The sequence below is a fragment of the Megascapheus bottae genome, chromosome 7, assembly GCF_031878675.1.
Source record: "Megascapheus bottae isolate mThoBot1 chromosome 7, mThoBot2.hap1, whole genome shotgun sequence".
NCBI classification, from domain to species: Eukaryota; Metazoa; Chordata; class Mammalia; order Rodentia; family Geomyidae; genus Megascapheus; species Megascapheus bottae.
The window spans coordinates 55,412,903-55,439,836 of NC_143515.1; the positions used below are offsets into that span (position 1 = coordinate 55,412,903).

General features: G+C 47.2%; 1 protein-coding gene across 1 annotated transcript; it reads left to right on the forward strand.

Annotated features, from left to right (window-relative positions):
• The first annotated feature begins 13,363 nt into the window (after window positions 1-13,363).
• Window positions 13,364-25,790, forward strand: Haao (3-hydroxyanthranilate 3,4-dioxygenase). Its single transcript, XM_090337049.1, has 10 exons — window positions 13,364-13,446; window positions 15,513-15,591; window positions 19,077-19,160; window positions 19,422-19,528; window positions 23,152-23,241; window positions 23,519-23,562; window positions 23,815-23,960; window positions 25,067-25,135; window positions 25,285-25,367; window positions 25,471-25,790. The coding sequence occupies exons 1-10, from the start codon at window positions 13,367-13,369 to the stop codon at window positions 25,547-25,549; spliced, it is 861 nt and encodes a 286-aa protein (XP_090193175.1). The 5' UTR covers window positions 13,364-13,366; the 3' UTR covers window positions 25,550-25,790.
• The last annotated feature ends 1,144 nt before the right edge of the window (window positions 25,791-26,934 follow it).

Here is a 26,934-nt window from a genome sequence, read left to right on the forward strand (position 1 = left end):
TGGGACTCCCGGCGGAGCGCACGGCCGCAGCCGAGGAGCGGGGAGGTCCTCTCGGGGGTGGCGGGGCCGGGCAGCGAGGCCGAAGCGGAGGCCCGCGTCCTCCGCGGGGCTGGGGCTCCGGGGAGCGGGCGGGAGGCGGGGCGGGCCTGGCGGCGGCGGTGACGTAGCAGGGGGCGGAGCCGCGCGGCGCGGCGCGGGTGGGGCCTGCCCACCCTCGACGGCTTACGGCAGCCGCCGGTCCCCGCGCGGGCGTCCCGGGGGTGCCGAGGGCCGGCCCCCAAAGTCAAAGCCGGCTACCGGCGTCCCGGAGAGGCTGTCGCCCCAGCCCTGCCTTGATTTTTGTTGTGTTTTGGTTGGGCGACAAGATGTGTTTTAATTTTAAAACTGACTTTCAACGCCTAAAATCAAAAGATTTCGTAGAAATCCTGTTTCAATACCAGGGAATGTGAACACGGGTGAGTTGGGACTGTTCCACAGCACTTCTGACTTCGTAAAAAAATTATACTCTACTACAAGTACATCGTGAAATCCAGCCCAGAATACACACACACCTATAGAACGATAGAGATATATGTTAATGTATATAATAGATATTCGTCTTATATAATGCACATGTATGTGATAATTAATGGTATGTGCACTTTATGCATGAATATGTGTGAATACATGTATATATACATTATATTTAATATTACATCGGCTGTGTCCACCTTGAGCCGCGGATTCTCCACTCCCCCATTCCCCTGCCCACTCTACTGGTGCGGGAGATCCCCTAAGGTGATCTATCTGTGCAAGGGGAAGCCAGCACCTCATGAAAGGAACTTCAATGACTTTCCAACCCCAAGGACATTGAGGTTCTGGGCAGAGATCTGGAGAAGGTAGCCCTGAACTTGGGGTGGGGGTGGGGGAATCAGAACCTTTATCCTACAAGACTGCCATGAATAAGCCTCTGCGCCTGGTTTTCTGTCATTGGTCCTTTCCAATCTTCTGAAACCTCACATAGTTCTCTTACTCCCTCTGGGTCTCAGTTTCCCAAGCTATAGGAGATTATTCTAGCCTTTCTTAAATTAGAAGTGATCCTGACCATGTAATTCTTACTAACACCTTGAAATGATCTTTTTTTTTTTTTCTTTTCTTTGAAACAGTGCCTCACTATAGAGCCAGGCTGGAGTGGAAATGGAGATACTCCTACCTAAATCTCCCAAATGTTCAGATCACAAGTCTGTGTCACCATACCTGACTACCTTGCAATTGCTTAAATCATTTAATAGATTGCATAAGATATGAAATAAAGAAGTGATTTTTAAAAATAAAATTTGCTTTAGATCCAAGATATGTTTATAATACAACCTTTTCCATTTGCCAAGTAATGCAATCTTTTAATATAATTATGTAAGAGAAAAAGCATGTTTTGCTAACAAATAACTTTATTTTTTTGTGGGTCATAGGACTTGAACTCGAGGCCTGGGCACTGTTCCTGAGCTCTTCAGCTCAAGGCTACTGCCCTACCCCTTGAGGCTCAGCCCCACTTCCTGCTTTCTAGTGGATAATTGGAGATAAGAGTCTCACATTCTCTAGTGCAAGGGCTGGCTTTGAACTGTGATCCTCAGATCTCAGACTCCTGAGTAGCTAAGATTGCAGGCATAAGCCACCATGCTTGGCTAACAAATAACTTTTAAAATAGCATGCCATAGCTAGGCATGATGGCTCATGCCTGTAATCCTAGCTACTCAGGAGGCTGAGATCTGAGGATCACAGTTCAAAGCCAGCCCTAGCACTAGAGAATGTGAGACTCTTACCTCCAATTATCTACTAGAAAGCGGGAAGTGGGGCTGAGCCTCAAGGGGTAGGGCGGTAGCCTTGAGCTGAAGAGCTCAGGAACAACGCTCAGACCTAGGGATAAGTGGTAGCCTTGAACTGAAGAAACAATGCCCAGGCCCAGAGTCCAAGCTCCATGACGGACAACAACAACAAAAATAGCATGCCATATTTGGTAGAGGGACAAATGTGCTGTATATTAAAATGTATAAAATTTAATGAGTCACTGGAGCATCAAAAATAGACAAAAACTACTTTCCTAAATAAATGTTTGGAGTTTATACCTTTTTCTCTTGTTAAAAAAATGGTTTATTTTTATTACTTCCATGTTTTAATGTCTAAATGATGAGATAAGACAGGGGTTCCTATCACCATCTGCAAATACCATTCCGCAAATAGCAAGAAGTAGGTGTGACCAGTCTTTATTCCTGATCATGAAAAGCCAAATCGGATTCAGCAGTCACTGTATTTTCTTGCACAGCGAGCTTGGGAACATTTTGGTGATTTACAGAATGACCAATCTTATGAGCCTTGTTTATTTTAGCAAACTTCTTTTTTTCTTTTCTCTTCATGATGGTTACTCTTGGGGCAGTGCCGGGCTTCAGCATTGTTGTAGAGAAGTTAAAACCCACACAAGAAGCCCCGAGAAGCAACTGTCATGGCTGGATTTCTAGTTTCCAGAAGCTTCTATGTGTACTGGTCAGCCTACCTCCACAGGATCCTAGGTGATTCCAATTTAATTAGAGATTATTAATTCTTGCTTATTTAAAATAGAAATTTAAAAGATGCAATGGGCAAATGCCTTTGAGAATACTCCAAGTTGGCAGTGCCACGCAGAACCTGTGTCCCTGCAGGGAAATGAGCCCCCATCTTCTGGGAGAAGGAAATGTCAGGATCCTGAGGCACAAGCTAAAGAAAGTGCCCTGCAGACATGAGTGGATCCAAGTGCAGCTTGATGCGAACTGAACTCAGATCTCTGCCTCTCTCTCCCTCTCTCCCCAACCCCCTCATTGTGTTGAAGCCAAAGGAAAAAAATATGATAAGAAAACAGTAAAATAGCGGGGGAGAGGGGAGGGAAATGGGGACCATCACATGAGAAAGGGTATCAATGTATGTGAAGTAATGCACCTCCTATCTGGTGAATATAATGTAACCCTTCTATTAATTACAATAAAAAATGGAAAAAAAGAAAACAGTAAAATATTGATTTAAAAAAAAAAAAGACAGGGGGCCGGGAGTTTTGCCTAGTGGTTAGAGTGCTTGCCTAGCATGCATGGAGACCCGGGTTCAATTCCGTGGTACCACATACATAGAAAAGCCGGAAGTGGTGCTGTGGCTCAATTGGAAGAGCACTAACCCTGAGGAAAAAAGCCCAAGGACAGTGCTTAGGCCCTGAGTTCAGTTCCTAGGACTGGCAAAAAAAAAGACAGGTGCTGGTGGCTCAAACTTTTAATCCTCTCAATTCAGGAGCCTAAGAGAAAAAATCATGGTTCAAAGGCAGCCCAAGCAGAAAATTCCATGAGACTCTTATTTTCAATTAACCACCAGAAAATGAGAATTGGCCATGTAGTAGATTGGCAGCATAAAACAAAACAAGCAAACAAACAAACAAAAAGCTCTCAGGATAGCACTCAGGTCCTGAGTTCAAGCCCCAGGACTGGTACACACACACATACACACACACACACACACAGAACAAAAGCTAGTAATTCAGTTTGATTTTGTTTTTAAGACAGTGTAACAGTCAATCCAAGTTTTAAATACTTCCTTTGACCCAGCAGAACGTGTAGGATTCTCCCCTATGAACACATCTCTAGTTGTAAACAACTAAGCCATATTCTATCTACCCTAAGATGACTTCCAATATAATATCTTATTGTATGTTTCACTGTGGAAAAACATTAGCATTTTTAATAGCAGCACTTTCATATCACTTTGACCTTTTATACTTTTTAAAACAACTCTTTTTAAGATGAACTCACATGCACATTTCTTTTATCATGACATCTCTGTGGATGGCTTCTGCTTCGGCTCAGCTCTTCTACTTCTTGGTTTCTTCCATGTGTAAAGCTGCAGACGCTTCAGGAAGAAAGCAATTCAGGATGTGAAACTCATCTCAGGTCACTTGTCCTGTAATTCCCCCACTTTTCCCCCCATTCCTGGACAATCTTAGTACTCATTGTTGCCTTCAAACAGTGAAGAGTTTGCTGTTGTTGTTGTTGTTGTTTTGGTCATACACACACACTCATAGTATTTTAAGTAGTTGTCAAAGGAATTTCAGCAAGTCAGAATATGAGTCCGGTGCATCTTGATCATCATCATCCATTGTTTCCAGCCCCATTCACACCTTCAAATCACATAGTACCATTTTTACACATGTGTTTTGGATATGACTGTATTTCCCTTCCCTCCCTCTCTTCATCTGCTCTCCTTCTCCCCGCTCCCCTGACAAAACATGTCTCAGCCTCCTGCCACTTATCTGTCAAACTGCTGCTTAGTTGTTCAGAAGAGTTATACCTTTGGAATCCTCCCCTGCATAGACCACCCTTTAATTGGTTTGTGTACATATGCAGATAACCCGGTTATGTTTCTATGTATGTTTATAATTTAGACCACCTATGAAAGAAAACGAATGCCTTTACCTCTCAGAGCCTGACAAACTTCACTTAACAGATTTTCTAAGTCCATCTATTTCTCTGCAGATGATATAATATTCTCTCTGGTCCCTGAGCCTTTGTGCTCAAAGCTAGTGCTCTTCCACTTGAGCCACACAGACTTTCCTGCCTGAGCTGGATCTGAACCATGATTCTCAGCTCTAAGCCTCCCGAGTAGCTAGGATTACAGACATGAGCCGCCAGCATCTAGCTTCTGCCACCTTCATAATTCGCTCGCCCATTATAGGACTGTTTCCAAAACTTGACTACAAGAATAAACATGGATGTGCAAGTGTCTTACTGTGTTTTGTGTAGTCATATTTTTAAAATGATAGAACACAGAGTAGTATGAATCAGTCAACTAAGACTCTGCTCTATCTTAGGAGAGGAACACAAAGGCACAAAGTCTATATGCGTCTGATCATACAAAATAATATTTATCAAAATGAACCCCAGGGCTGAGAGTTTGGCCTACTAATAAAGTGCTTGCCTGGCATGTATGAAGACCTGGGTTCGATTCCTCGGTACCACATACATAGACAAAAGCTGAAAGTGGGGTGCTGTTCAAGTGGTAGAGCACTAGCCTTGAGAAAGCCCAAGGACAGTACTCATGCCCTGAGTTCAAGCTCCAGGACTGGCAAACACAAATAAATAAACAAAGCAAAATGAACTCCAGGAAATGGAAACGAGATTTTTTTTCCTTTTTTTGTTTTATTTTCTTTTTGTCTTATTAATGCATTCATCCACGTTTTGGAGGGTAAGGGGAGCACAGAAATGGAGGGACAGAAGACAAACAAATGCAGCGATGGTACTCACTGAACACTATGTATTACTTATGGGTGTGGATGGAAAGGAAAAACTGGGAGAGAGTGAGGAAGGGCTGACGTTGCCCAAAAAGAAATGTACTCATTACCTGACCAATATAATTGTAACCCCAGTACATCACCTTTATCATAACAATTTTAAAAATTGCTTTAGAAAAGACATCTGCTCCGAAGACACCATTCTTTGCCTACTCTGAAATCCTGAATCTGGATATGCCGCCAATGTCCTTTGTTAGCTGGTCTACCAACAGGCCATCAGACCTTGTCAGTCAAGGTACTGGAAGGACACTGAGAGGCTTCTCTTCCTTGGCCAGTACTGTTTTTCTGGCTTCCTGCTGAGATTCTGAGAGTACCCAGCAGATAGTTTGCCTCTTGTCAACCAGAATCAGCCTCTCAGCCAACTTCTCTGCCACCCAGAAAGTCAGTTCTGTGCCTGCACCCCGGAACTCTAGATTTCAGCTAAGGCTCTGGAGCTTGCAGCTGTATTATTTTGTGTGTGTGGTAGAGAGAGGGCAATAAGAGGCCTGAGTTGAACTTAGGGCCTTGAGCTCCCACTGAGCTTCATCACTCAAGGCTAGTCCTCTCATTTCTTAAACCATGCCTCCAATACTATATTTTGCTAGTTATTTTAGAGATGGAGTCTCATAGTCTTTTCTGCCTGGGTTGGCTTTCAGGGGTGAGCCATCAGTACCTGGCAATTCCTGTATTCTTTATCTCTATCCACCAGTTAATAACTCTTTACCCTAGATCTTCTCTGTTGAAATAAATAATGTGGTGTCCTAACAACTATTCAAGCCAGGAGATCCTGATCTAGCATGCATTTTGCTACTTCACTTGTCATTTGGGAGCAAATTCCTCCAAGGAATGTGGAGAACATGGTAGTGTGAGGTGTCATTGCAGAGCTTGACAGTGCAGACTTTTCAGCCTTTCCCATGTATCAGGTGCTACTCCAAGAACTTTCCATGTTACTCCATTTTGAATCCTCACAGTTCTTACCGCTCCTGCTACATAGTAAGCAGCATCACCATCCCTTTTATAGACACCAAGTAACCAAGGCATAATAAAGTCGTGCAATTTACAAGAACTTTGTAAAGCTGAGATTCAGAACCAGATTGTGTGGCTGAAGCATCATCCACCTCAACACTACACAGAACTGATGGTCCATGTTGCCACCTAGTGGAGACTGATGTTTGCCACAGGGAAACTGTGCCACTCAAGAAAGGGCTAATTAGGGCAGTGGAGGCGTTGCACAATGGTAGCCAAAAGAATCCTACCTTGAAATCCAGGAAGCCTGGTTAGACCAACAGCTATAACATGGATAAAAATGAAAAGTAGGACCCAGATCCACTGGAGCATCCGGATGCCTACAGAACCTCCTGCTGAGGGCTGGGGACTCTTCTGTCTACCTCGCAATGGTTGGACTCCCATCTGATGGGGTACAGGATACAGAATGGGAAGTCATGGAGGCTGTCCCTGGGAGGAGGAAAACAAGAGTCTTACCAGAATCAGCCATGGAGCTCCAGGATTTCGGTAGTAATATTACTCCTGACATGGAAAGCTGGGTTGAGTAAGAAAGCCCATGTGGGGCCAAAGAAACACAAGACACTGGGCTAACACAGCCTATGTACATGAACTGTTCGGCAACAACTGGTTGAGTAAGTTCAATAATTTTCTGTTATACTTACGTATCACAGTTATTACTTGCTTGTATCTCTTAGGGGTGTGTGGGGAGGGGTGCTTACCCATTCTATGGATGAATGTCTTGGTCTATTTCCTATTTGGCTACTAAGAATAAAGCTGCTCAAAACATTCTTAAACACTTCCTTTATGCTCGTATGTCTTTCATGTAAATTCGTAAATAGGTTTATGCATACATTACTTTTGACCTTTTTATGGTGGTAAATTACACATAACGTAAAACTTGGTATCTTAACCATTTTAAAACTGTTCCACTCAGTGACATTTGGCACATTCACAATGTGGTAGAACCACTAACACTGTCTTTTTTTTAATATGGTAAATATATATATACAATGTAAGTTGGATATGGAACTCAGTTTAGCATGTGCAAGGACCTGGGTTTGATTCCTAGCACTGGGAAAAAATAAATATAAACTGCTTATTCCATAATCCTAAAGTTCAGTTTTTTAGAGCCAGCATGGTGACACACACCTATAATCTCAGCACTAGTATTCAGGAGACTACATCAATAGGATCACAAGTTCGAGGACAACCTGGGCTGTGTAGGGAGACATAATCTCAAAAGTTCTATTCATTAAAGAGTAACTCCATTTCAGTTTGGGATAATGAAAATGTGGAGATGATGGCACAACAATGTGAATAATTACATGCTGCTGAATTGTACGCATTAAAAGAGTAAATTTGACAATATGTATGTATGTTTTTCTTTTTGTGGACCATGGTTCAAAGCAAGACCAAGCAGGAAAGTTGTGAGACTCTTATCTCCAGTTACCCACCAGAAAACTGAAAGTGGCATTATGTCTCAAAGTATCACAGCATGAGGTGCGAGCAAAAGAGCTGAGAGACAGTGCCCAGGCCTCAAGTTCAAACCCCATAACCACCACCAACAACAAAAAGGTCTGACTAAAGTCATCGCTCAAATGATAGGGCACCGGCCATGATCAAGCAGGCAGTTCATGGCCTTATATCATTAAACGGTTAAACTCTAACTAGTTAAAACCTAACCAAAAGACTTGCTGGCTAACTAAACTGTAGTCAAGTTCCATTTTTTACATATTGAGACAGATTCTCATTAGGTAGCTCAGGTTGGCCTCAAACTCAGGATTTAAGCCAAACACAATAGCTCACGCCTGTCATCCTAGCTACTCAGGAGGCTGAGATCCGAGAATCAAGGTTCAAAGCCAGCCCGGGCACAAAAGGACCTGAGGCTCTTATCTCCAATTAACCTCTAGAAAATGGGAAGTGGGGTTTGGCTCAGAGATAGAGTGGTAGCCTTGAGCTGAAGAGCTCCAGGACAGCGCCCAGGCCCAGTTCAAGCCCCATGATCCACAAAAAAAGACAAGAACGAAAACAAACAAACAAAAAACCCTCAGGATTCCCCTGCCTCCACCTCCTGAGTGCAGGGATTATAGATATGAGCCACCAAGCAGGCTCATTTTTCCCAGGGTCATGCCCAGCTTTCTATAAAAATTGTAAGACTGGACTGTTGGTTGGAGTTTCCAGAGCTTGCTCTTATCCTGGGAGGCATTACATTCATCAGTGGGTGGTTTATTTTTATTTTTATTTGCCTTTTTTGTTGTTGCTCATATAAACTCTCCTTGATACGATAAACCTAAGGAATGCTCTTTAATGGCAAATCTATATCAACAATTGACTGGATTTTTAAAACTCCAGCTCTGCACCATTCATAAGACGTATATCTAAAGCAACATAGCATCAAAGGACTGTGAGAAATTTGACACTTGTTTTTCTCAGTTACTCATTGCAGTGAAACCAACGGATTCACCATGTTGGCTGCCTTTGGGCAGCAACCTGTTCCTAATGCAGAGGATTGTGATGCCGCTGCCATTCAGTTGGGCAGGTCTTCCATTTCCCCTAGGCTGCCCCCGCCTGCAGTCAGCGAACATGACTTTGCAGTCCGTGGCTCTTAACCATCTTCTCCCCATGGCCACTCAGTTTCAGGAAGCTAGTCCAGGCTTCTTGCACATGGTGGCAGCAGCGTACCAGACAATTTAGCAGCTGGAGAACTGAGGTCCACCCTTCAACCGAGATAGCAGCATCCATTCTGCAGCCTTCTGCTTTCAAAGCATGTCGCCGATGGCAGCCATGATTCAGCAGCAGAGAGGTTCACGCTATTTCTCTATGGAAAAACGGCCACGTCCGGTGGCAAGGGTATGGATTCAAGAAGAGAGGCAGTGAATGGGGCAACTTAGTGATCAAGGCATCATACTCTAGGTGCAGCAACATTACCAGCAGCCAAAGTGGAAGTCAAGAAGGCAAGAAACTAAAAGGAAATATGTTTTAGTGAGAAGAGAGGACGTTGACAAGAATAGAATAGTTGTGGGATTTTGTTCATCTAATATCGGAGACTCAAAATATTTAAAGCAAAGTCTCTTAAAGTCTAAGAAAAAACTGACCAAAAATCAGTGAGACAACTTTAACATATCTCTCAAAAAATTAGGTAGTTATTAAAATAGTGTTGATCTTTATTAAAGAAACATTTTTTAGCAGTTTTGGAACGTTGTACTTATGTTTGTTATGCAGCCACTTTGCCCGTGATGATTTTTGCTTTTACTTTCTGCACAAGGTGACAATTTATGTGCAGGCTGGCCTGAACTTTGATTCTCCCATTTATACCCTCATAGCTGGGATAATAGCCTTGCTCCCATGCCCAGCTTTTTGTCCAGGTGGGTCTAGAACTGAGATTCCCCTGGCTTTCTATTCACTTCCCAAGTAGATGGGTTTATTATAGGCACGAGCCATCACATTCTGCCTTGGTCCTTATTTATTTATTTATTTTAGCACAATGTATTTACCTAATAGGAATATGTAAAATTACAGTAGAAGTAAATGATAATTTTACAAAGATTAGCAGGATGCTAGTGACTTAGGAGGCTGAGATCTGGAAGATCTTGATTTGAAAACAGTCCAGGCAGAAAAGTCCTAGGCCAAATCTTTCCATCCAGTCACATTTCTGCGTAGCTTTCCATGCTTCTGCCTTGCCTATGTTATGAAGTCTCCATAGAAACCCAAAGAATTTATCCACATGCTAGGAAAGTGGACATCTCAACACCACCCTGATAAAAGCTTCTAGGCTCATGGACTTCCTGACCTTACTCTGTGTGTCTTTTCATCCACTTGCTTATTTTTATCCTTTAAGATATTCTTTGTATGTTAATGCAATCTTTTAATGTTAAAAAAGGTATTCTTTGTAGCTGGGTGCCAATGGCTTTAATCCTAACTACTTTAATCCTAATTACTCAGGAGGCTGATATCTGAGGATCATGATTCAAAGCTAGCAAGGATGGATTAATCCATGAGATTCTTATCTCCAATTATGCACACACATCCATACACATGCACAAAAAGGCAGAAGCAGAACTGTGGCTCAAGTGGTAGAGCATTAACCTTCAGCATAAAAGCACAGGGACTGCCTAGTGGTAGAGTGCTCACCTAGCATTCATGAAGCTCTGGATTCAATTCCTTGGTACCATATACACAGCAAAAGCCAGAGTGGTGCTGTGGCTCAAGTGGCAGGGTGCTAATCTTGAGTAAAAGGTGTCCAAGGACAGTGTCCAGGCCCTGAGTTCAAGCCCTAGGGCTGGGGAAAAAAAAAAGCACAGGGACAGCACTTAGGCAGCACTGAGTTCAAGCTCCAGGAGCAGCACAAAAATATAAAATAAAATTAAGAAATAAATCCTTTCTATCAAACCAGTACAGGAAAATGTTGTGATATCTGCACAGAAGTTATCTGTGTTGTGAGATTAGAGTAAGAGAAACCAAATTGTTTTTTTTCCTATTCAGCTGAATTGAGTATCCCCTTTTTTGTGTGTGGGGGGTGGTGATGGTGGTGGTATTCTTCGTTTGTTTGTGCAAGTACTGGGGCTTGAACTCAAGGCCTTGAGCTTCTGTCTTTCTTTTGTGCTCAAAGCCAGCATTCTACAACTTGAGCCACACTTCCATTTCCAGGTTTTTGCTGGTTAATTGGAGATAAAATTCTTTGGATTTTTGTGTACCCAGGCAGACTTTGAACCTGAATCCTCAGATATCAGCCTCCTGAGGAGCTAGGATTACAGGTGTGAGTGACCAGTGCCTGGCAGACCAAGTCCTCTTGTTTACATAGAGCCATTTGTTTTAAAATATGTGTTGAGCTAGATAAAAGGTAGGAAAGGGAGACGGAGTTAGATTGAGGGTGGACTGGGAAAGGGATGGATTAGAGCAACTAGTTCAATCTATCAAAGGACTGAAGGATCAGACAGTTACCACCAGTCATGGTCAGCAAAACTCAGAAGCATCTTTTTCTTTCCACAAGCTGAGCAGCTACACCAAGGATGATACCAAGCAAGATCCCAGCAAGCAAGGAACAGCCTGGTGGCGTCTGATCCCAAGATAGATGCAGTTTGCTTTGTTGCAAATGAGCTCCTGTGTGCAGAGGAGAGAGGTGGCTTCTGGGATCAGGTAAGGTCCAGAAACTCCACAAGGCCATAGGTCAGTGTCTAGAAAGACTCCAGATGGCTGTAACTAATCAACGCCAGAGCAAAAGGGGAACTGTCAGTTTTCTGACACTTCAGAGACAGTGGCCAAAATCAGAGAGCTAGAAGGCTTGCCAACTAAGCCAACTAGCCTTGTCGTTTAATCTGCAAAACACAAACCAGAGGGCGTATTTGACAGAGATTACATGGCAGCAGTTTAGTCTGTGTTTAGGATTCATCTAGATAATTCAGATCCCCAAAATTCTACTGGTGGCCCCAATTATTCATGTTATATGACTAATTAAAGTACAGGGTAACTATCATTCTGTCCTTTGAACTATGTAACAGAACATCTGTTGGTTTAAAAATATTTTTTTCTTTCCTTTTGTATGAATTCATTCAGGCCTTAATCTACCCCACCCACTCCCACCCATCCATTTTACAGACATCCAAAGCAAACATACGCAATCAGTGGTACTAGTGACATCTCTTCTGACTACTTGTAGATGAGAAAAATAAAGAAGATGGCTTGGAGTCTTTGGATGCCAAGAAAGATTCTAGAAACAAACATGGAGCTCAAATGTACTAAATAGGTGACGAAAAGAGGGGGGAGAAGGGGACCTGAGTAGCTGAAATGGGAGAGTCCAAGCCAGGTATGTGGGACTCCTGCTTCTTATCTGTCTGGCTTTCACTAACACCCAGGAAGCCTTTAGGTCTAAAAAGCAAGAAAGGCAGCAGCAGAGGCCAGCCAGGCAGCTGGCAGATGCGTGCAGAGCAGGATAGGGGGGTAGTAGGTGGGGACAGGCTTCGAGGGCCTACAGTTTCAGTTCTACAGTCTGCACTCTGGGGTCAGAGGCCTCAGTCCTTTTCCTTCTCCTCCACCTCTCACATCCCCGTGCCACCCTTCTCCAGTTCCCCCACGAATTCCGGAGAAGGAAAAGCAGGTGGGGTGGTGGTGCCTTCTCTCCGACTGCGCAGGTGCAGGTATGCCCCAAGGACAAAGTGGCAACACCTCTTCCAGGGCCGTGCCCTGCTCCCCACAGGGCTAGGCCATCTAGGGTGCAGGTTCTTGTAAATCGCCTCACATGGGTGTGGCTTAAGACATCGGAAGGGCTAGAGCGCCTGCCTGGCAAGGCTCGAACTCGGGGAGGAGAGCTTGTAAGGAGTGGAGTTTGGAAGATGGCCTTTCTGCCTGGGCTGGCTCGGAACTGAACGTCCTCTGGACCTCAGCTGCCCAGTCAGCCAGTCCCCTCGTGCTCAGTGACAACGGCTGGGGTCCTGGTGCGGACCCGGGACGCCGGCATTCCTCGGGCCCGCGTGGCCGCGGGACCTCCACGCCTTCCTTCTGTGCGCTCCGGCCTCAGCGGCGGCGCCCCGGCTCCCGAGCCCTAAAGCCGGCGTTGGCCGGCGCCATCAGACCCCAGGACTTGCACCCGCCGACGGCGTTCTTCACCCTAGCTAGGCGCTTGTTTGTTTGTTTGTTTGTTTGTTGTTTGTTTGTTTGTTTTGGAGACCTCTCTGGGGACCTGCTGGGGCCCGGATGGGAAGTCTGGGTCCAGCAAACGGGGTCCTGCGCAAGGTCTTACGCGGGCAGGTTAGGAAGCCGGCTCCACCTTCCGCGTGGCTTGGGTGGGGGCACCCCAGGACCTAGGCAGGGCTGGGAAGGGAAGGTGGGAGGCTGATCACTGCACTGTGGAGAAACCCGGCCGGGGGTGGGGCGCCTGCCTGCTCCCCCGACAGCCGCTCCCCACAAGGGCAAGGGCGGCGCTCAGGACAGCCGGCTGGGGACTCACCCGGGGTCACTCGCGATTGCTCCGCCCTTTGACCTCGGGGTGCAGGGTCTACCCCGCGTCCGGGCGGAGCTGACGCTGAGACGGGGTCGCCAGGAGCTGCAGCCATGGAGCACTGCGTGAGAGTGAAGAGCTGGGTGGAACAGAACCGGGCCTCCTTCCAGCCCCCGGTCTGCAACAAGCTCATGTGAGTCCTCGCACCCGAGCCCTCCGTCCTCCCTCCTCCTCCTCCTCCTGCATCAGCTCCCAGGTCCTTCAGAAGCCTGCGAGGGTGGAGGTGAGGGGATGGGGGCGCCTTCGCAGGGTGGGGGTTCGCAGTTCCGGGTTCCGCCACCTCTCTTGCTTCCTCTTTCTGGGGACTCTGCCTGGACGGCCGTGGCCCTGGCGTCTGTGCGGTGGAGGAGGGCACCCTAGCCCCCGAGCCCTCCGTCCTTCTCCACTCTCAAATGAACACCATGGACTTTGGGAAAAGTTAAAAATTGGGCGAGGGGGGTATGGACGCCTCAGAATCAGATATGTTGCGCCTAAGCCCACTGAAACACATCACCAACCGTGACAAAGCGGGGGGTCTGGGGAAATCCTGGTTTATTGCCATTCCGAGAGTCCCTTCTTACACACACACACACACACACACACACACACACACACACACACACACACGCACCATCCCTTCTAGGTCACTGCCTGCAGTACGCAGAGTTGACCTGTCCACTATCACTTCTATCTCAGACTGCCCATGGTCCCTTCCCTCCCCTCCTCCCGGCTCCATGATTGAACCTCCTGTGTCCTCAGATCCAGGGCTCCCCCACACTCGCCACATTTGTGTGGGGTGGCATCCAGACAGCTCTGGTCACTAATATTTAAACAGGCAGGGATGATGCCAGGGCCTTAGATCACGGCATTGACTTTTCCCAGGAGTGGCTGAAGATGCGATTTAATAAGTAACTTTCCCAACTAGGGGGACAAACACATGGGATCCGAAGTCCAAGCATAGTTTTGGTCACTGCACAATACCACTTGCCTCAAGGTGAGATGAGGCTTCAGCTCTTCTACCACTGCCAAACCCCAACTAGAAGCTTCATGGTTGTCTTTGCCTCTCCCCATTCCCCAACTTCATCCCTGTCTTCAGTCTGTCATTCTCACGCTTCCTATTTCTCCTTAAGGCTCATGGCTACTTCTTGTATTCTATCCCGGTCACCTCCAGCCCAGGGCTGCCCTGCTTCCAGACCCCCATGCAGCCCTGTAGTGTCGCCCTGGTCTTAATGACTGCAAATATAGGTCCTCATCTTATTCAGCAGATGTTTGCTGGGCATCTGCTACTTCCCAAGTGAACTGCACAGTGGATACACCAGAAAACAAATGGAGGAAAATGCCCTTTTCTTGTGGAGCTGAAATTCTGTTGGTAAAGGGCGGCTAATATAATATGAACAAAACAAGGACGGGGGCAAAGGCAGGCCTGTGACCTGTGATATACCCAGAGAGAGATGCAGAGCTGCTGGAAGGTTCTGAGTCCAGGAGAGACATGATCTCATTTCTGCATTCTGACTGGTGAAATGAGCTAATTCTCCAGTGAATTTGCTCAAGAACTTTCCATATGGCCTGCAGGGTGTGTTGGTGCACATTTATAATCTTACCACTTGGAAGGCTGAGGAGGAAGGATTTTGAGTTTGAGTGTAGCCTAGCTATATAGCAAGACCTTGTCTCTACCAATGAAGTGGGGGAGGGGTGAAGGGGAGAATGCAGTCATAATATTCAATACACATCTTATGAAACTAGGAAAATTGAGGAAGGGGTGGGATGGGAAGAAAGATGAAAGGAGATGATATCAATTGATATGTATTGTGCTTATTAATTGATTTGTTAAACAACTACTTAAAGGTAATAACAATATATTTTAAGAAACAAAAGAAATGACTGTCTCAGAAAAAAATCTTTTCCTATGTTCTCAAATTATATGTGATGTTCCCTGAGCCATGTCTCCAGCGAGTGGAGGGGCTCCAGCTCACTTTCCTACAGCTAGAGATCTTAAGTGATGAAGAAACAGTGCCTCCATGGCAACGCTATTCCTCTGCCAGTCAGAGGTTATAGGTGGATACACAGAGGTACACACACAAATACAGACACATGGACACTTAGATGTACATGACAAACTAGGGCTGAGGGAAGGAGCAGAGGCCCCAACAAGAACCCCTACAGTCCTCCTCCTTCCTCTCAGGAGCGGGACCAGTTCACCCTCATTTTCCTCTACTACAGGCACCAGGAGCAGCTCAAGATCATGTTTGTCGGGGGCCCCAATACCAGGAAGGATTATCACATCGAGGAGGGTGAGGAGGTAGGTTTTGATTGCCCCACCCCTGCTGGAGCAGACACTTTCTGAGCCAGGCCAGAGCATGTGGACTGGAGAGGGGACATAAGACTGCCTGGGGAGGCCAGGCTGCTGCCTTAAAAGTTAGTGGGCCTGCAGGGACCCCTTTGACAGCCCCATGCTCAGAGCTGAGCCAGGGAAGTCTAGGGGCGCTCCTATGAGAGACAAGTACAGTAGAGTAGAGGGTGTGTAAGGGGCCCTAGATGGCCAGCAGAGGGGGCCATGGAGCCACAGGCTGGCCCCAGAAAGCCTGGACTGAGCAGAACGGCCAACCCCACCCCTTGCTCCACCTACTTTCACAGGCTTTCCCCCTCTCCCAGCACACCTCCCTGAGACTGTTTTCCTTTGTGGAAAAATGGCCAAGAAAATCCAAAACAACAGAAAGGAGGTGGAGTCAGATCTGACTGCCCATGTGAGGAAGGCACCACGGGGCTTTCCTGATCACCTCAGTCAGGCCTCGTGTCAGTGTCCCCCTCTACCCCCCTCCATCCTGTCTTCTCCCCTCTCTCCCTCCTTTCCCTCTTACCCACTATCCCTTCTACCCCATGCCCATCTCAGGGTCTATTCAACTTTTCAAACATGGATAGGTGTCCATGAGGGCCCGAGCAGCCCTTGCCTGGGCTCACCTGGCAGCTGCAATGGTGGGGCTGGCTTGTCACTCTAGAGGGACACTCGGTAGCTGAGGAGTCTGGCTGGATGTTGGTTTCTGATGGTCCTACCCCTTGATTATCAGGACAGAAGTTTAGCAACTTCTCTGTCCCTGCGTATTGTTATACAGCTAGCACCTGAGCCAGCCCCTCAGACCTGGGTTGGAATCACACCTCTACTGACTAGACCATTTTCTCCCCTTCTATGTGAGCTCTTAACTCTGTGACAACTGGGCTCAGTACTACCCACTACCCAGTCTCTACTTCCCCCTTTCCTTCCCCTGGGCAGGTGGGTGTGAGGGGGCCCAGCTGCAAGGCAGGTTGAACCATTGCCTAGTGTCTTCCCAAGCCTTGGGGCACAGGGATGATAGCCCTGTAAGGATTCAATTGGACAGAGCAGAGGCTTAACAGCTGTGGGTTCTCCACGCCTCATCTCTCTCCATCTCACCTTGCCTATGAGGGCTCTCTAGGTCACTGAAGCTGGACTCAATTTAATATCTGCCTGAGCCGGTACACTTAATCTTTCAGCTAGCCCCAGGTCCCAAACATCATTTGCTTCCTACTGAGAATAATTCCTTTTGGATTGCTCTTCAGGATTTTCTACTCTCTGTGATCTGTCTGTTTGCAGGGAAGTCACCAGAGAGGGAACAATACAGGGACAGTCCTTATGTTTCATTTTGTAATGGCTAACACATTGTACCTGGCTCAGGCTTTACTCCAGACTTCCTCTCCCAACTTTCCCTGATGTATGCAGGCCTACAGCCTGCTCCCCTAGAATTCAGTCATTCTCCCTTCCCTCCTGTGCCATGAAAAGACCTAAGATACATAATAATAGCACTCCTCCCCCCACCCCCTACACACACACCATTTTCTTCCAGTTTGAGTTGGGGCAAGGGTTGGGAGAAGACAGGCTGAATTCCTCTCTGTAGGAACAATTCAGGAGCACTTGTTTGGTTTGTCTCCAGTGCTAGGAATCCGACTTCTACGCAGGCACTTACCGCTGAACTACACCTTCAGTTTTTAATAATGAAAGTAACGACTGTTTATTGTAGGAAATGAGAGATGTAGAAAGAAAAATGCTTACCTTATCCATAATCCTTCTGCTTGGGAAACCCCACGAGTTATTGGCTATGGTATATATATATATATATATATATATATATATATATATATATATATGTGTGTGTGTGTGTGTGTGTGTGTGTGTGTGTGTGTGTGTGTGTGTGTCATTAGAATGATATATATATTCCAATGAGTGCCATTGGAATAGAACCCCAATGGACATAATTTTGAATGTTTCTTAACATTGTAACTTTGAGATGTGGCTTCAAGCTTGCTAGTACTCTACTAGCTAGTACTTGCAAGCACTCTACCACTTGACCCACACTTTCAGCCAAAATACCATAACTTTAGTCTTGTTCATTCTGCCATTTTTTTGGCTTGTCCTGGGATTTGAACTCTGGGCCCTGGCCCTGAACTTTTTGCTCAAGGGTAATGCTCTATCGCTTGAGCCACTGAGTCACTTCCAGCTTTTTCTGAGTAGTTTATTGGAGATAAGAGTCTCATGGACTTTCCTGCCCAGGCTGGCTTCAAGCGGTAATCCTGAGATTTCAGCCTCCTGAGTAGCTAGGATTATAGGCCTGAGCCACCAATGCCTAGATCATTCTGCCTTTTTAAATTTTTTTTTATTGTTATTGAAAAGCACTGTTGTAAACTGGGAAATGATGGCTCAAGCCTGTAATCCTAACCACTCTGGAGGCTGAGATCTGAGAATCACAGTTTGAAAGTAGCCAGGGCAGAAAAATCTGTGAGATTTTTTATCTCCAATTAAATATCACAGAAAATGCCTGGAAAAGAAGTATGTCTCAAGTAGTAAAGCTAACCTTGAGTGAAAAGGCCAAGTGAGGGTTAGAGTTCAAGCTCTTATACTTGTATAGGGGAAAATATTCCATGGTTCTATTACCTGAAAATGTTCCATATTTCTAATCTACTTTCAAATATTTATACTACTTCTACCATTGTTATAAATATTATTTTTGCAATTTCTACAACATCTGATTTTTATAGCTGGACAAGATTTGTCTAAAAGGTATCATGCTGACCTTGAACTTGTAATCCTCCTGCCCTGCCTCCTGAGGGCTGAGATGACAAGTGTATACTGCTATACTTGGCTTGGCTGGGGCTTTTAACACCCATGCAATGTGTTACCACTGGAGAGAAATGAACATGTTGAGGTTCAACATGGAATTGGGAAAATGCAAGCAACTCTCTGGAGAGAACACTGCTTCTGCCCACACCGAGGCTTCCACCTCCACAAACCCTATGTCAGGACTTCTCACTAGCCAGAGGAGCTAACACAGGTCCCAGAGCCATACACAGCTCGGAGCCTCCAAATTCTTGATTTTCTGTTCTGAAGATCAGAGATAATGATCGATGCCTTTGGGGGTAGTTGCAAAGATTTCTAGCAGAGTGTATGAAAGTGCACTGGCCGACACTGAATGGTGGGCCCTCACCTGACTGTCTCTGAATTTTCCAGCCATCCATCCTCTTACCCAGACTCCTGCCTGCTGCCCACGTGCCTGCCTTTGCATCTTGCATGCTGTGCTCATGAGATTTTATTTCTTTGTGTCCCCAGCCCCAGTCTGTGATCTGGGTCGAGGGATATGAGTCAGAGCAGGAGTAATGGAGTTGCTCATAATTAACTGCAAAGCCTTTGGAAAGTTTCTCAGATTTCCTGGTTAGAACTTGGCCTGAGTACTAGCCAACCACCAAGAAGAAGGAGCAAGATTCTTTGTTATCCTGCAGGTGTTTTACCAACTGAAGGGAGACATGGTTCTCCGGGTCCTGGAGCAAGGGAAGCACCGGGATGTGACCATTCATCAGGGAGAGGTGAGGTGGACCCCAGAGGGCAGGGAGACCAAGGGTGCCAGCACAGGAACCTGCCTTGCCCACTCCTCCTGTCCTCCTCCCCACCTGATTGGTCCCATCCTTCTTCTAGGCTGCTCTGTCCTGAGCAGAGCCTATTACACTCCCTCAGTCTGGGTAGAGGCTGAGCAGAGAACAGGGCCAGCCGTAGACAGGAACTCTGGCCGGCTGAGGGCTCTAGGAGGGATCACAGACTTGCTGGGCATTTGGTCTCCACCCCTGCAGATATTTCTCCTGCCTGCCAGGGTGCCTCACTCCCCGCAGAGGTTTGCCAACACTATGGGGCTGGTGGTTGAGCGAAGGCGGCTGGAATCCGAGCTTGATGGGCTCAGGTAAACTACACTCCTGTCCAGAAAGGCTAGAGCAGACAGAGGGCTAGAAGCAGAGGTGTGCACTTCCTGGCCAGCTAGAGTAGAGAGCTTGACAGCAGGAGGTGATAGAGATGCTGGATTTGCTGGCCGGGTTAAGTGGGTTGGGGGGGGGGGCGAGGGGAGGAGGGTACTGTCTCTGCCTGCTAGGGAACCTGCCCAGCTCGGCCTTCTGGCTAGAGATGAGGGAGGCAGAGGTAGGAGGGGATTTGAGAAGGATCCACTTATCCTAGAACGGCTGTGCCTTGAGCAGCCTTGGGCCTTCAGGGTGTAGTTGCTACCCTAGCCCAGTCCACAAACTGAAACACCTGGCTGACACTGGCTCCATGCTGGACCCCAGCCGGGACTCCGTGTGCATTTATTCAGTGATATTGCTGCTGATGCTTGGTATAGCTATTGCTCTCAGCCCTACTTAACCCAAGGGGAAACTAGGTTTGGAGAAGGTCATTATTCTGGTGCTCGACTTGCTAGATAGAAGCAGCATTGTAGAGAAATAAAGTCGGGGTCATGACAGCTGAGTCATGAGTGGGTGTCAACACCTCCGCCTAGGAGAACACACTAAGCCAGGGATACTTGGTCCATCTCCCATTTCCTGCTGGGTCTGACCAGCTGCTGGATAGTTAACCTCTGAATGTCCCTTAAAAGTCAGGGACCAGCCAGGCACGGTGGCTCACACCTGTAATCCTTGCTATTCAGTAGGCTGAAATCTGAGGATTGTGGTTCAAAGCCAGCCCGGGCACTAACGAACGTGAGACTCTTATCTCCAATTAACTACTAGTAAATGGAAAGTGGTGCTGTGGCTCCAGGGGTAGGGCAGTAGGCTTGAGCTGAAGAGCACAGGGACAACACCCAGGCCCAGAGTTCAAGCCCCACAACCGACAGAAAAAAAAAAAAGTCAGGGACCAAAGGTTTCCCTGAAGGCCTAAATTGTACTTTGAATTTTATAAATTAATTAATTAATCAATTAATTAATTTTGTGGATCATCGGGCTTGAACTCTGGATGGGCGCTGTTCCTGAGCTCTTCAGCTCAAGGCTATCACTCTACCTCTGGGCCTGGGCATTGTCCCTGCACTCTGTAGCTCAAGGCTACTGCCCTACCCTTGAACCAAGCCCCACTTCCCATTTTCTAGAGGTTACTTGGAGGTAAGAGTCTCAGGTTCTTTTGTGCCTGGGCTGGCTTTGAACCTTGATCCTCAGATCTCAGTCTCCTGAGTAGCTAGGATTACAGGCGTGAACCACTGCACCCAGCTTGAATTTATTTTTTAAAGTAAGGAAATTTAAATTCCTCCCCAAGATTTTTGGAATAAAACTTATTTGGCCTACATCTTTACTGGCTTTTGTTTGGTTTGGTGATCCTTTTTTGGGGGCCAGTCCTGGGGCTTGAACTCAGGACCTGAGCACTGTCCTTGAACCTTCTAAAGGCTAGAGCTCTACCACTTGAGCCACAGCACCACTTCTGGCCTTTTCTGTGTATGTGGTACCGAGGAATCAAACCCAGGTCTGTGTGCATGCTAGGCAAGCACTCTACCACTAGGCCAAACTCCTGGCATCCAGTTTGGTGATTCTAAGACAGGATCTTGCTATGCAATCCACATCTAAGCCTTCCAATGGCTGGGATTACAAGAAGGGTATATATAAAATTCCTAGTTTATATTGGACATTTTGAAATGCTTTTTTCCCAAATTACCAAAGTCTTACATATTTCCCTCAAATTGTGGAAACATAGAAGAATGCAAAATGAAAAAAATTAAAAATACTCAGGCTAGGTTCTAGTGGTTTGGATCTATATAATCTTAGTTACTCAGGACTCTTAGATCTGAGAATTACAATTCAGAGCCAGGCCAGGCAGACCAATCTGTAAGGCTCTTCTCTTCAGAAAAAAATCTCAAGTGGGGCCATGGCTGAAATGGTAGAACACCAGCTCTGAGTGGAAAGCAGAGAATCAAAGGCACTGAGTTCAAGCCCTAGAACAACAACAACAAAAAATTACCTGCCACTAAAATAGTCTATTTTATGGTATATGAATTTGTCTTGTTGCTTTCAAGAAAGCAAACAATAAGAAAAAAGGGGACAATGTTTTTTGGAAACTCCTCCCCTCAGTAAAGTCTAAAGCAGAGCTTAGATTTCTATCTTTCTGGTTCCTAGGCACCTGAAAACCCTGAATCCTGTTGCATGAATTTCAGTTCTGCTTTGCTTCCTTAAGCTCATAAGTATTTCTCAGGCTCTTAAGTCTGTTAAATATCACAATGTTAGTTGGGCGCAGTGGCTCACGCCTGTAATCTTAGCTGCATGGGAGACTGAGATCTGAGGATCAAGGTTCAAAGCCAGCCAGGGCACAAAAGGACTTGAGACTCTTATCTCCAATTAACCTTTAGAAAAAGGAAAGTGGGGCTTGGCTCAAGGATAGGGCTGTAGCCTTGAGCTGCAGAGCTCAAGAACAATGCGCAGGCCCAGGGGTAGAGTGGTAGCCTTGAGCTGTAGAGCTCAGGAACAGCGCCCAGGCCAAGTTCAAGCCCCATCACACACACACACACACACACACACACTCACACACTCACACTCACACACACTCACACTCACACAAAAATGACAATGTTAATGGCTGCCTATAGTATATTCTACAGGCATCCCTGACTTTAAATTCTTAAGAAGCTTCTCCAGAGAGGTTTTATAGAGGAGTCTTTAGTGAGTTATAGGTATCTTCAATAACATTTTACAGCAAATTCAATAAGGGATTTCATCTGGCTGCTTTTGACCTTTAATAAAAACCAGGGACTCAACATTAAAATGCCACTCTGAAGGTGATTCCTAGAGGACAATGAAGTCCTGTTATGAAGCTTTCTGACGGCCAGCTCCATCCCAGGGTAGGGATTCCAGGGCTGGGTGGGGAGATGCACTGTGTATCTATAAAACCTACGCCCTCAGCGCAGTACTCCTTTGTTTTAGTGAGAGTCGAAAAGCAGATAGAGCTGGCCTGGCCCACAACTGGGCTAGGGTACTAGATACTTGGTTGACAGCTGCTTCTGGCATCTGCTTTGTGCTCTAAGCACAGGGACCTGAGGCTTAGCCCTGCCTGCCAGGCTCCCTCACGCCATTGGAAGGGCTCACTGCCCAGATGAGGTCCTGGGTGTCTGCAGGGGGGAATTAAGGCTATGCATGCATGCACAGGGGTCTTCCCTGGAGGAGACATACACATCTTTCCTCTGGCTCTCCAAAGCAGCCATGGCCACAGGTCCCCTATGATGGACCTGTGTGTACCCAGATGGCTACTATGTTTCTATGACCCAGCTCCATAGGCAGGCTGCTGGCTCTGGATTCAGGTTCAGCCGCAGCTTCCTTTTGGGGAAAACAAACACACTTGGATGAGATGCTGTCTAAACCTGTCTTGAGTCCAGCCTGCATTTGGAAGAAACAAGTTAATGGTGCTTACAAATATTAGACATGCGGTTGTGCAAACAGAGGCAAAGTAGAGTCCAGCCTTGCAGGGTCTGGGCCTAGAGAACTGCAAGGGAAGCCTGGCATGAGGGAGTGGCACAGAAAGCTGCTTTTATAGGGATCTGGGTTACCTTGACCTTTGTCTTGGTAGGTACTACGTGGGGGACACCGTGGACGTCCTGTTTGAGAAGTGGTTCTACTGCAAGGACCTTGGCACGCAGTTAGCCCCCATCATCCAAGAGTGAGCCCCCACCCTGGGCCTGCCCCTTGCTGTCCTGGAACTCTAAGTCAGTACCCTCTGGCCTGGAAATCCATCACACTTAGAAGTTAGGAGAGAGTCCCTTTGGGTGAGAGCACAGGGGCTTAACCACAGCATGGTGAGGGAAAAGATGATGGGCAGACAGGTTGTGTGAGGGACCCACAAGTGTGTGGGAACTCCTGCACCTGACCATGTCCAGGTGTATATCTACTGACCGCTCAGTGGCACTGTTTTTCTTTCTCCCCTGCTGTCCCTGCAGATTCTTCCGCTCTGAGCAATGTAGAACAGGAAAGCCCATCCCTGGTGAGTTCACCCTTCCTTTTTTTCCGTCCCGCCCTCCCATTTCACAGGGGGATGGATTCCTGAATACTCTGCCCAGTACTCAAGGGACAGGGAAGTTGGAACCAGCTAGCACCCTATGTGACTGCTTGGTCACCCCACTAGACCTGGAGCTCATTCCTGCACTTGGGAGTTGGGGGCATGGGATTCTGGGGTTGCTGGGGCTGGGTGGTCTGAGCCTGGGGAACACTGACCATGGCCCTGCTGTGAGTGCAGATCAGCTGCTTAAGGAGCCACCATTCCCACTGAGCACACAATCCGTCATGGAGCCCATGTCCTTGAAGGCCTGGCTGGATGGCCACTGTCAGGAGCTGCAGGCAGGCACATCTCTTAGCCTGTTTGGGGACAACTATGAGACACAGGTAATGGAGCCCTGGGCCACCAAGGTGTCCACCAATCATGGGAACTGGGAACCCATCACACACACACACACACACACACACACACACACACACACACACACACACACACACATCAGAGGTATGCGCATGAGCATAGGCCTCCCCACTTCAGAGAACAATGGTTTCACTGTGACCAGAAGTCTGTGGAGGCTTTATGGTCCCAAGCAATCTTTCTTCGCTCTCAGAATAGCAAGCCACCCATCGCTGGCAGCTCCCCCAGTGTCTACAATTTACCTCTTGCTAGAAATCCTTGAGGTTTTGTTTGCAGCCTGGAAAGGAGAGAAGTGTTTTGAGGAGCGGGTTAGATGGTGTTGTGGAGAGACTGGAACAAGCTGACCTTTCACTCAACATTTATTGACTGCTCATTGTCTCAGACTTTGGTAGGAACAGGACTATCTGTCTCCCAAAATGGATGGTCTGGCCAAGGTGGCAGACAAGTTAATCCATAATTGTCAGAGTCATGTGATGTGTCATTTGCTAAAAAGCTACAGGAGGATCACAGTGGAGTCCTGACAGGAAGGGGAGTCAGGAAGGCTTCCTGAAGGAGGTGGTGTGCAAAGAGAATTTTAAAGCTAGTGGAAGGGCTTCCAAAAAGGAGGGGAGACGGAGAGAATATTTGAGACAAGGAAGAAGAGTTGGCGGTATGGAGGCTGGAGACAGCCTGCCACCTCATACAGCTAGGGTTGGTGAGGAAGGTGGGGTTGGTGGAGCAGCCAGCTGGGCCTGCCCCTGGTGAGGGTCTGCTGAACTGAGCTGAGCGGGAGCACTTGTCCTAGAGATAGCAGGCCTTCACACAAGGGCTGCACAACAGGCCAGAGTAGTGCTTCTGAAAGTTGCCCACCCATCCTGGGGACAGGGCAGGTCAGAGGAGCAATAGGGAGGCCTGTGGGAGCCTAGTACTCCCTTGTACTTTATGACATGCCACTGGCACAGCCCCTGTATCTAGAACTCGTCACCCCAGGAAGGAAGTCTAGCTGGGTATAAGCCTGATGGACCAGGGACACCGAGAGCTTATGGAGGGTTGTGAGCGGGGCACCGACACTGGGAGTTGTTTCTTCTCCCAACAGGTGATCGCCCATGGGCAAGGCAGCAGCAAAGGCCTGGAACAGGACGTGGACATGTGGCTGTGGCAGCTGGCAAGTGGGGCCTGGGGAGAGGGTGGCACAACCTCCTGCTCACGGGGGTCTGAGTGCTCCTGGGCTTCCTTGCAAGGGGGACGCAAGGAAAAGCAGGCAGGTGTGGAGACTGGCATCCTCCACTTCGTTCCCCTGTTTTTCTTTTCCAGGAGGGCTCCTCAGTGGTGACTCTGGGGGGAAAGCACCTGCAGATGGGTGCAGATGACAGCCTCCTGGTGCCAGCAAGGAGCTCGTAAGTACATGGCAAGACTTCTCCCAGCAGGAGGACCACCCTTCTTTCCCTGGACTCTTCAGGGTCCCTTCTTATCTGCCCTTGCCCATCTGTATATCCACAGATATGTTTGGGAGCGAGCACCAGGCTGTGTGGCTCTATCTGTGACTCAGGACCCTGCCCGCAAGAGGCCCCTGGAGTGATCGCCTTGCTGTGAGACCAAAGCAGCCATCGTGGGCTGCTCCTGCCAATCAACTTTCCCAGTCCCACAATTTCTGTGTAGTTTACTGTGCCAGGCTCAAGGGGTAACAGTAGCCTGCCTTCTAAAATAGCCATAGGCCCATGCCATTTTGTCAAGTGGTGTGCCATCTAGCCTTGGGTCTCCCATAAGGCCCACCTGCTTGTCACCAAAAAGGCCCTCAATAAAGGCTTTCTGATGAACAAGTGCCATTGGCTCCACCCACAGGCTGTTCAGGGAAGCTGGCCCTATCTCCCATGATAGGTTGTGTCTGGGGTGCTGGGGTACTTGGTGACTATGGGTTTGGTGAAGGATCCGTGGGTAGGCATTCCTGTGTTTCCTGATCCATCCACAACTCAGGTCTGGTCCTAGGGGCATGGTAAAATGCATCTTAAAATGCATCTATCTGCCTCTTTTTCTGTTCCCATTTGTTTTATGCAACTTTAAAGAAGTAACTTCTGTTGAATTTATCAGTAACAGAAGTGACATGTGCTGGGGCTGGGAGTTTGGCCTAGTGGTTAAAGTGCTTGCCTAGCATGCATGAAGACCCGGGTTTGATTCCTCGATACCACATACATAGAAAAAAGCCGGAAATGGTGCTGAGGCTCAAGGGCTAGAGCTCTAGCCTTGAGAAAGTCCAAGGACAGTGCTCAGGCCCTGAGCTCAAGCCCACGACTGGCAAAAAAAAAAAAAAAAAAGTGACATGTGCTAACTACAGCAAGTATAGAAAGCCAGGCACTGGTAGCTCATTCCTGTAATACTAGCTTAGTCAGGAGGCTGAGATCTGAGGATTACTATTCAAGGTCAGCCTGTCAAAATTCCCAATTAACTAGCAAAAAGCCAAAGTAGAGTTGTGGCTCAAGTAGTCGTAGGGTGCCAGCCTCAAAAGGGGAGGGGGGAGAGAGAGGAAGAGGAAAGAAAAACTGTAATCCTAGCTTCTCAGGAGACTGAGATCTGAGGATTGTGGTTCAAACCAGCCCCTGAGACTCTTATCTCCAATTAACCACCAGAAAACTGGCAGTGGCGCAGAGGCTCAAGGGGTAGGGCGATAGCCTTGAGCTGAAGAGCTCAGGGACAGCACCCAAGCCCAGCATTCAAGTCCCAAAATGAACAAAAAGAAATAAGAAAACTTAAGTACTAAATGACTGGATGTATGGTGGAGTGCAAAATGGAGAAAATGCTTTGGGCAGAGGAGGCAGGCCTGGGGGAGGCCAGGATGTGTGAATTCTGAGACCAATTTGCACAGTGTCTCCACCCACTTCCCTTTTCTGAAAACTCACCAGCTGCTCCCAGAAACCCACAGCTATCCTGAGAACACAGAGAAAGCCAGCCAGGCAGTGGGAAGCCTGT

Bases quoted from the DNA above. Each gene is read 5' to 3' on its own strand.
- Haao (XM_090337049.1), top strand. From the start codon at position 13,367: ATGGAGCACTGCGTGAGAGTGAAGAGCTGGGTGGAACAGAACCGGGCC. The intron at 19,529-23,151 runs GTAAACTACACT...TTGTCTTGGTAG, and splicing joins TCCGAGCTTGATGGGCTCAG to GTACTACGTGGGGGACACCG. The intron at 23,961-25,066 runs GTAATGGAGCCC...TTCTCCCAACAG, and splicing joins GGGACAACTATGAGACACAG to GTGATCGCCCATGGGCAAGG.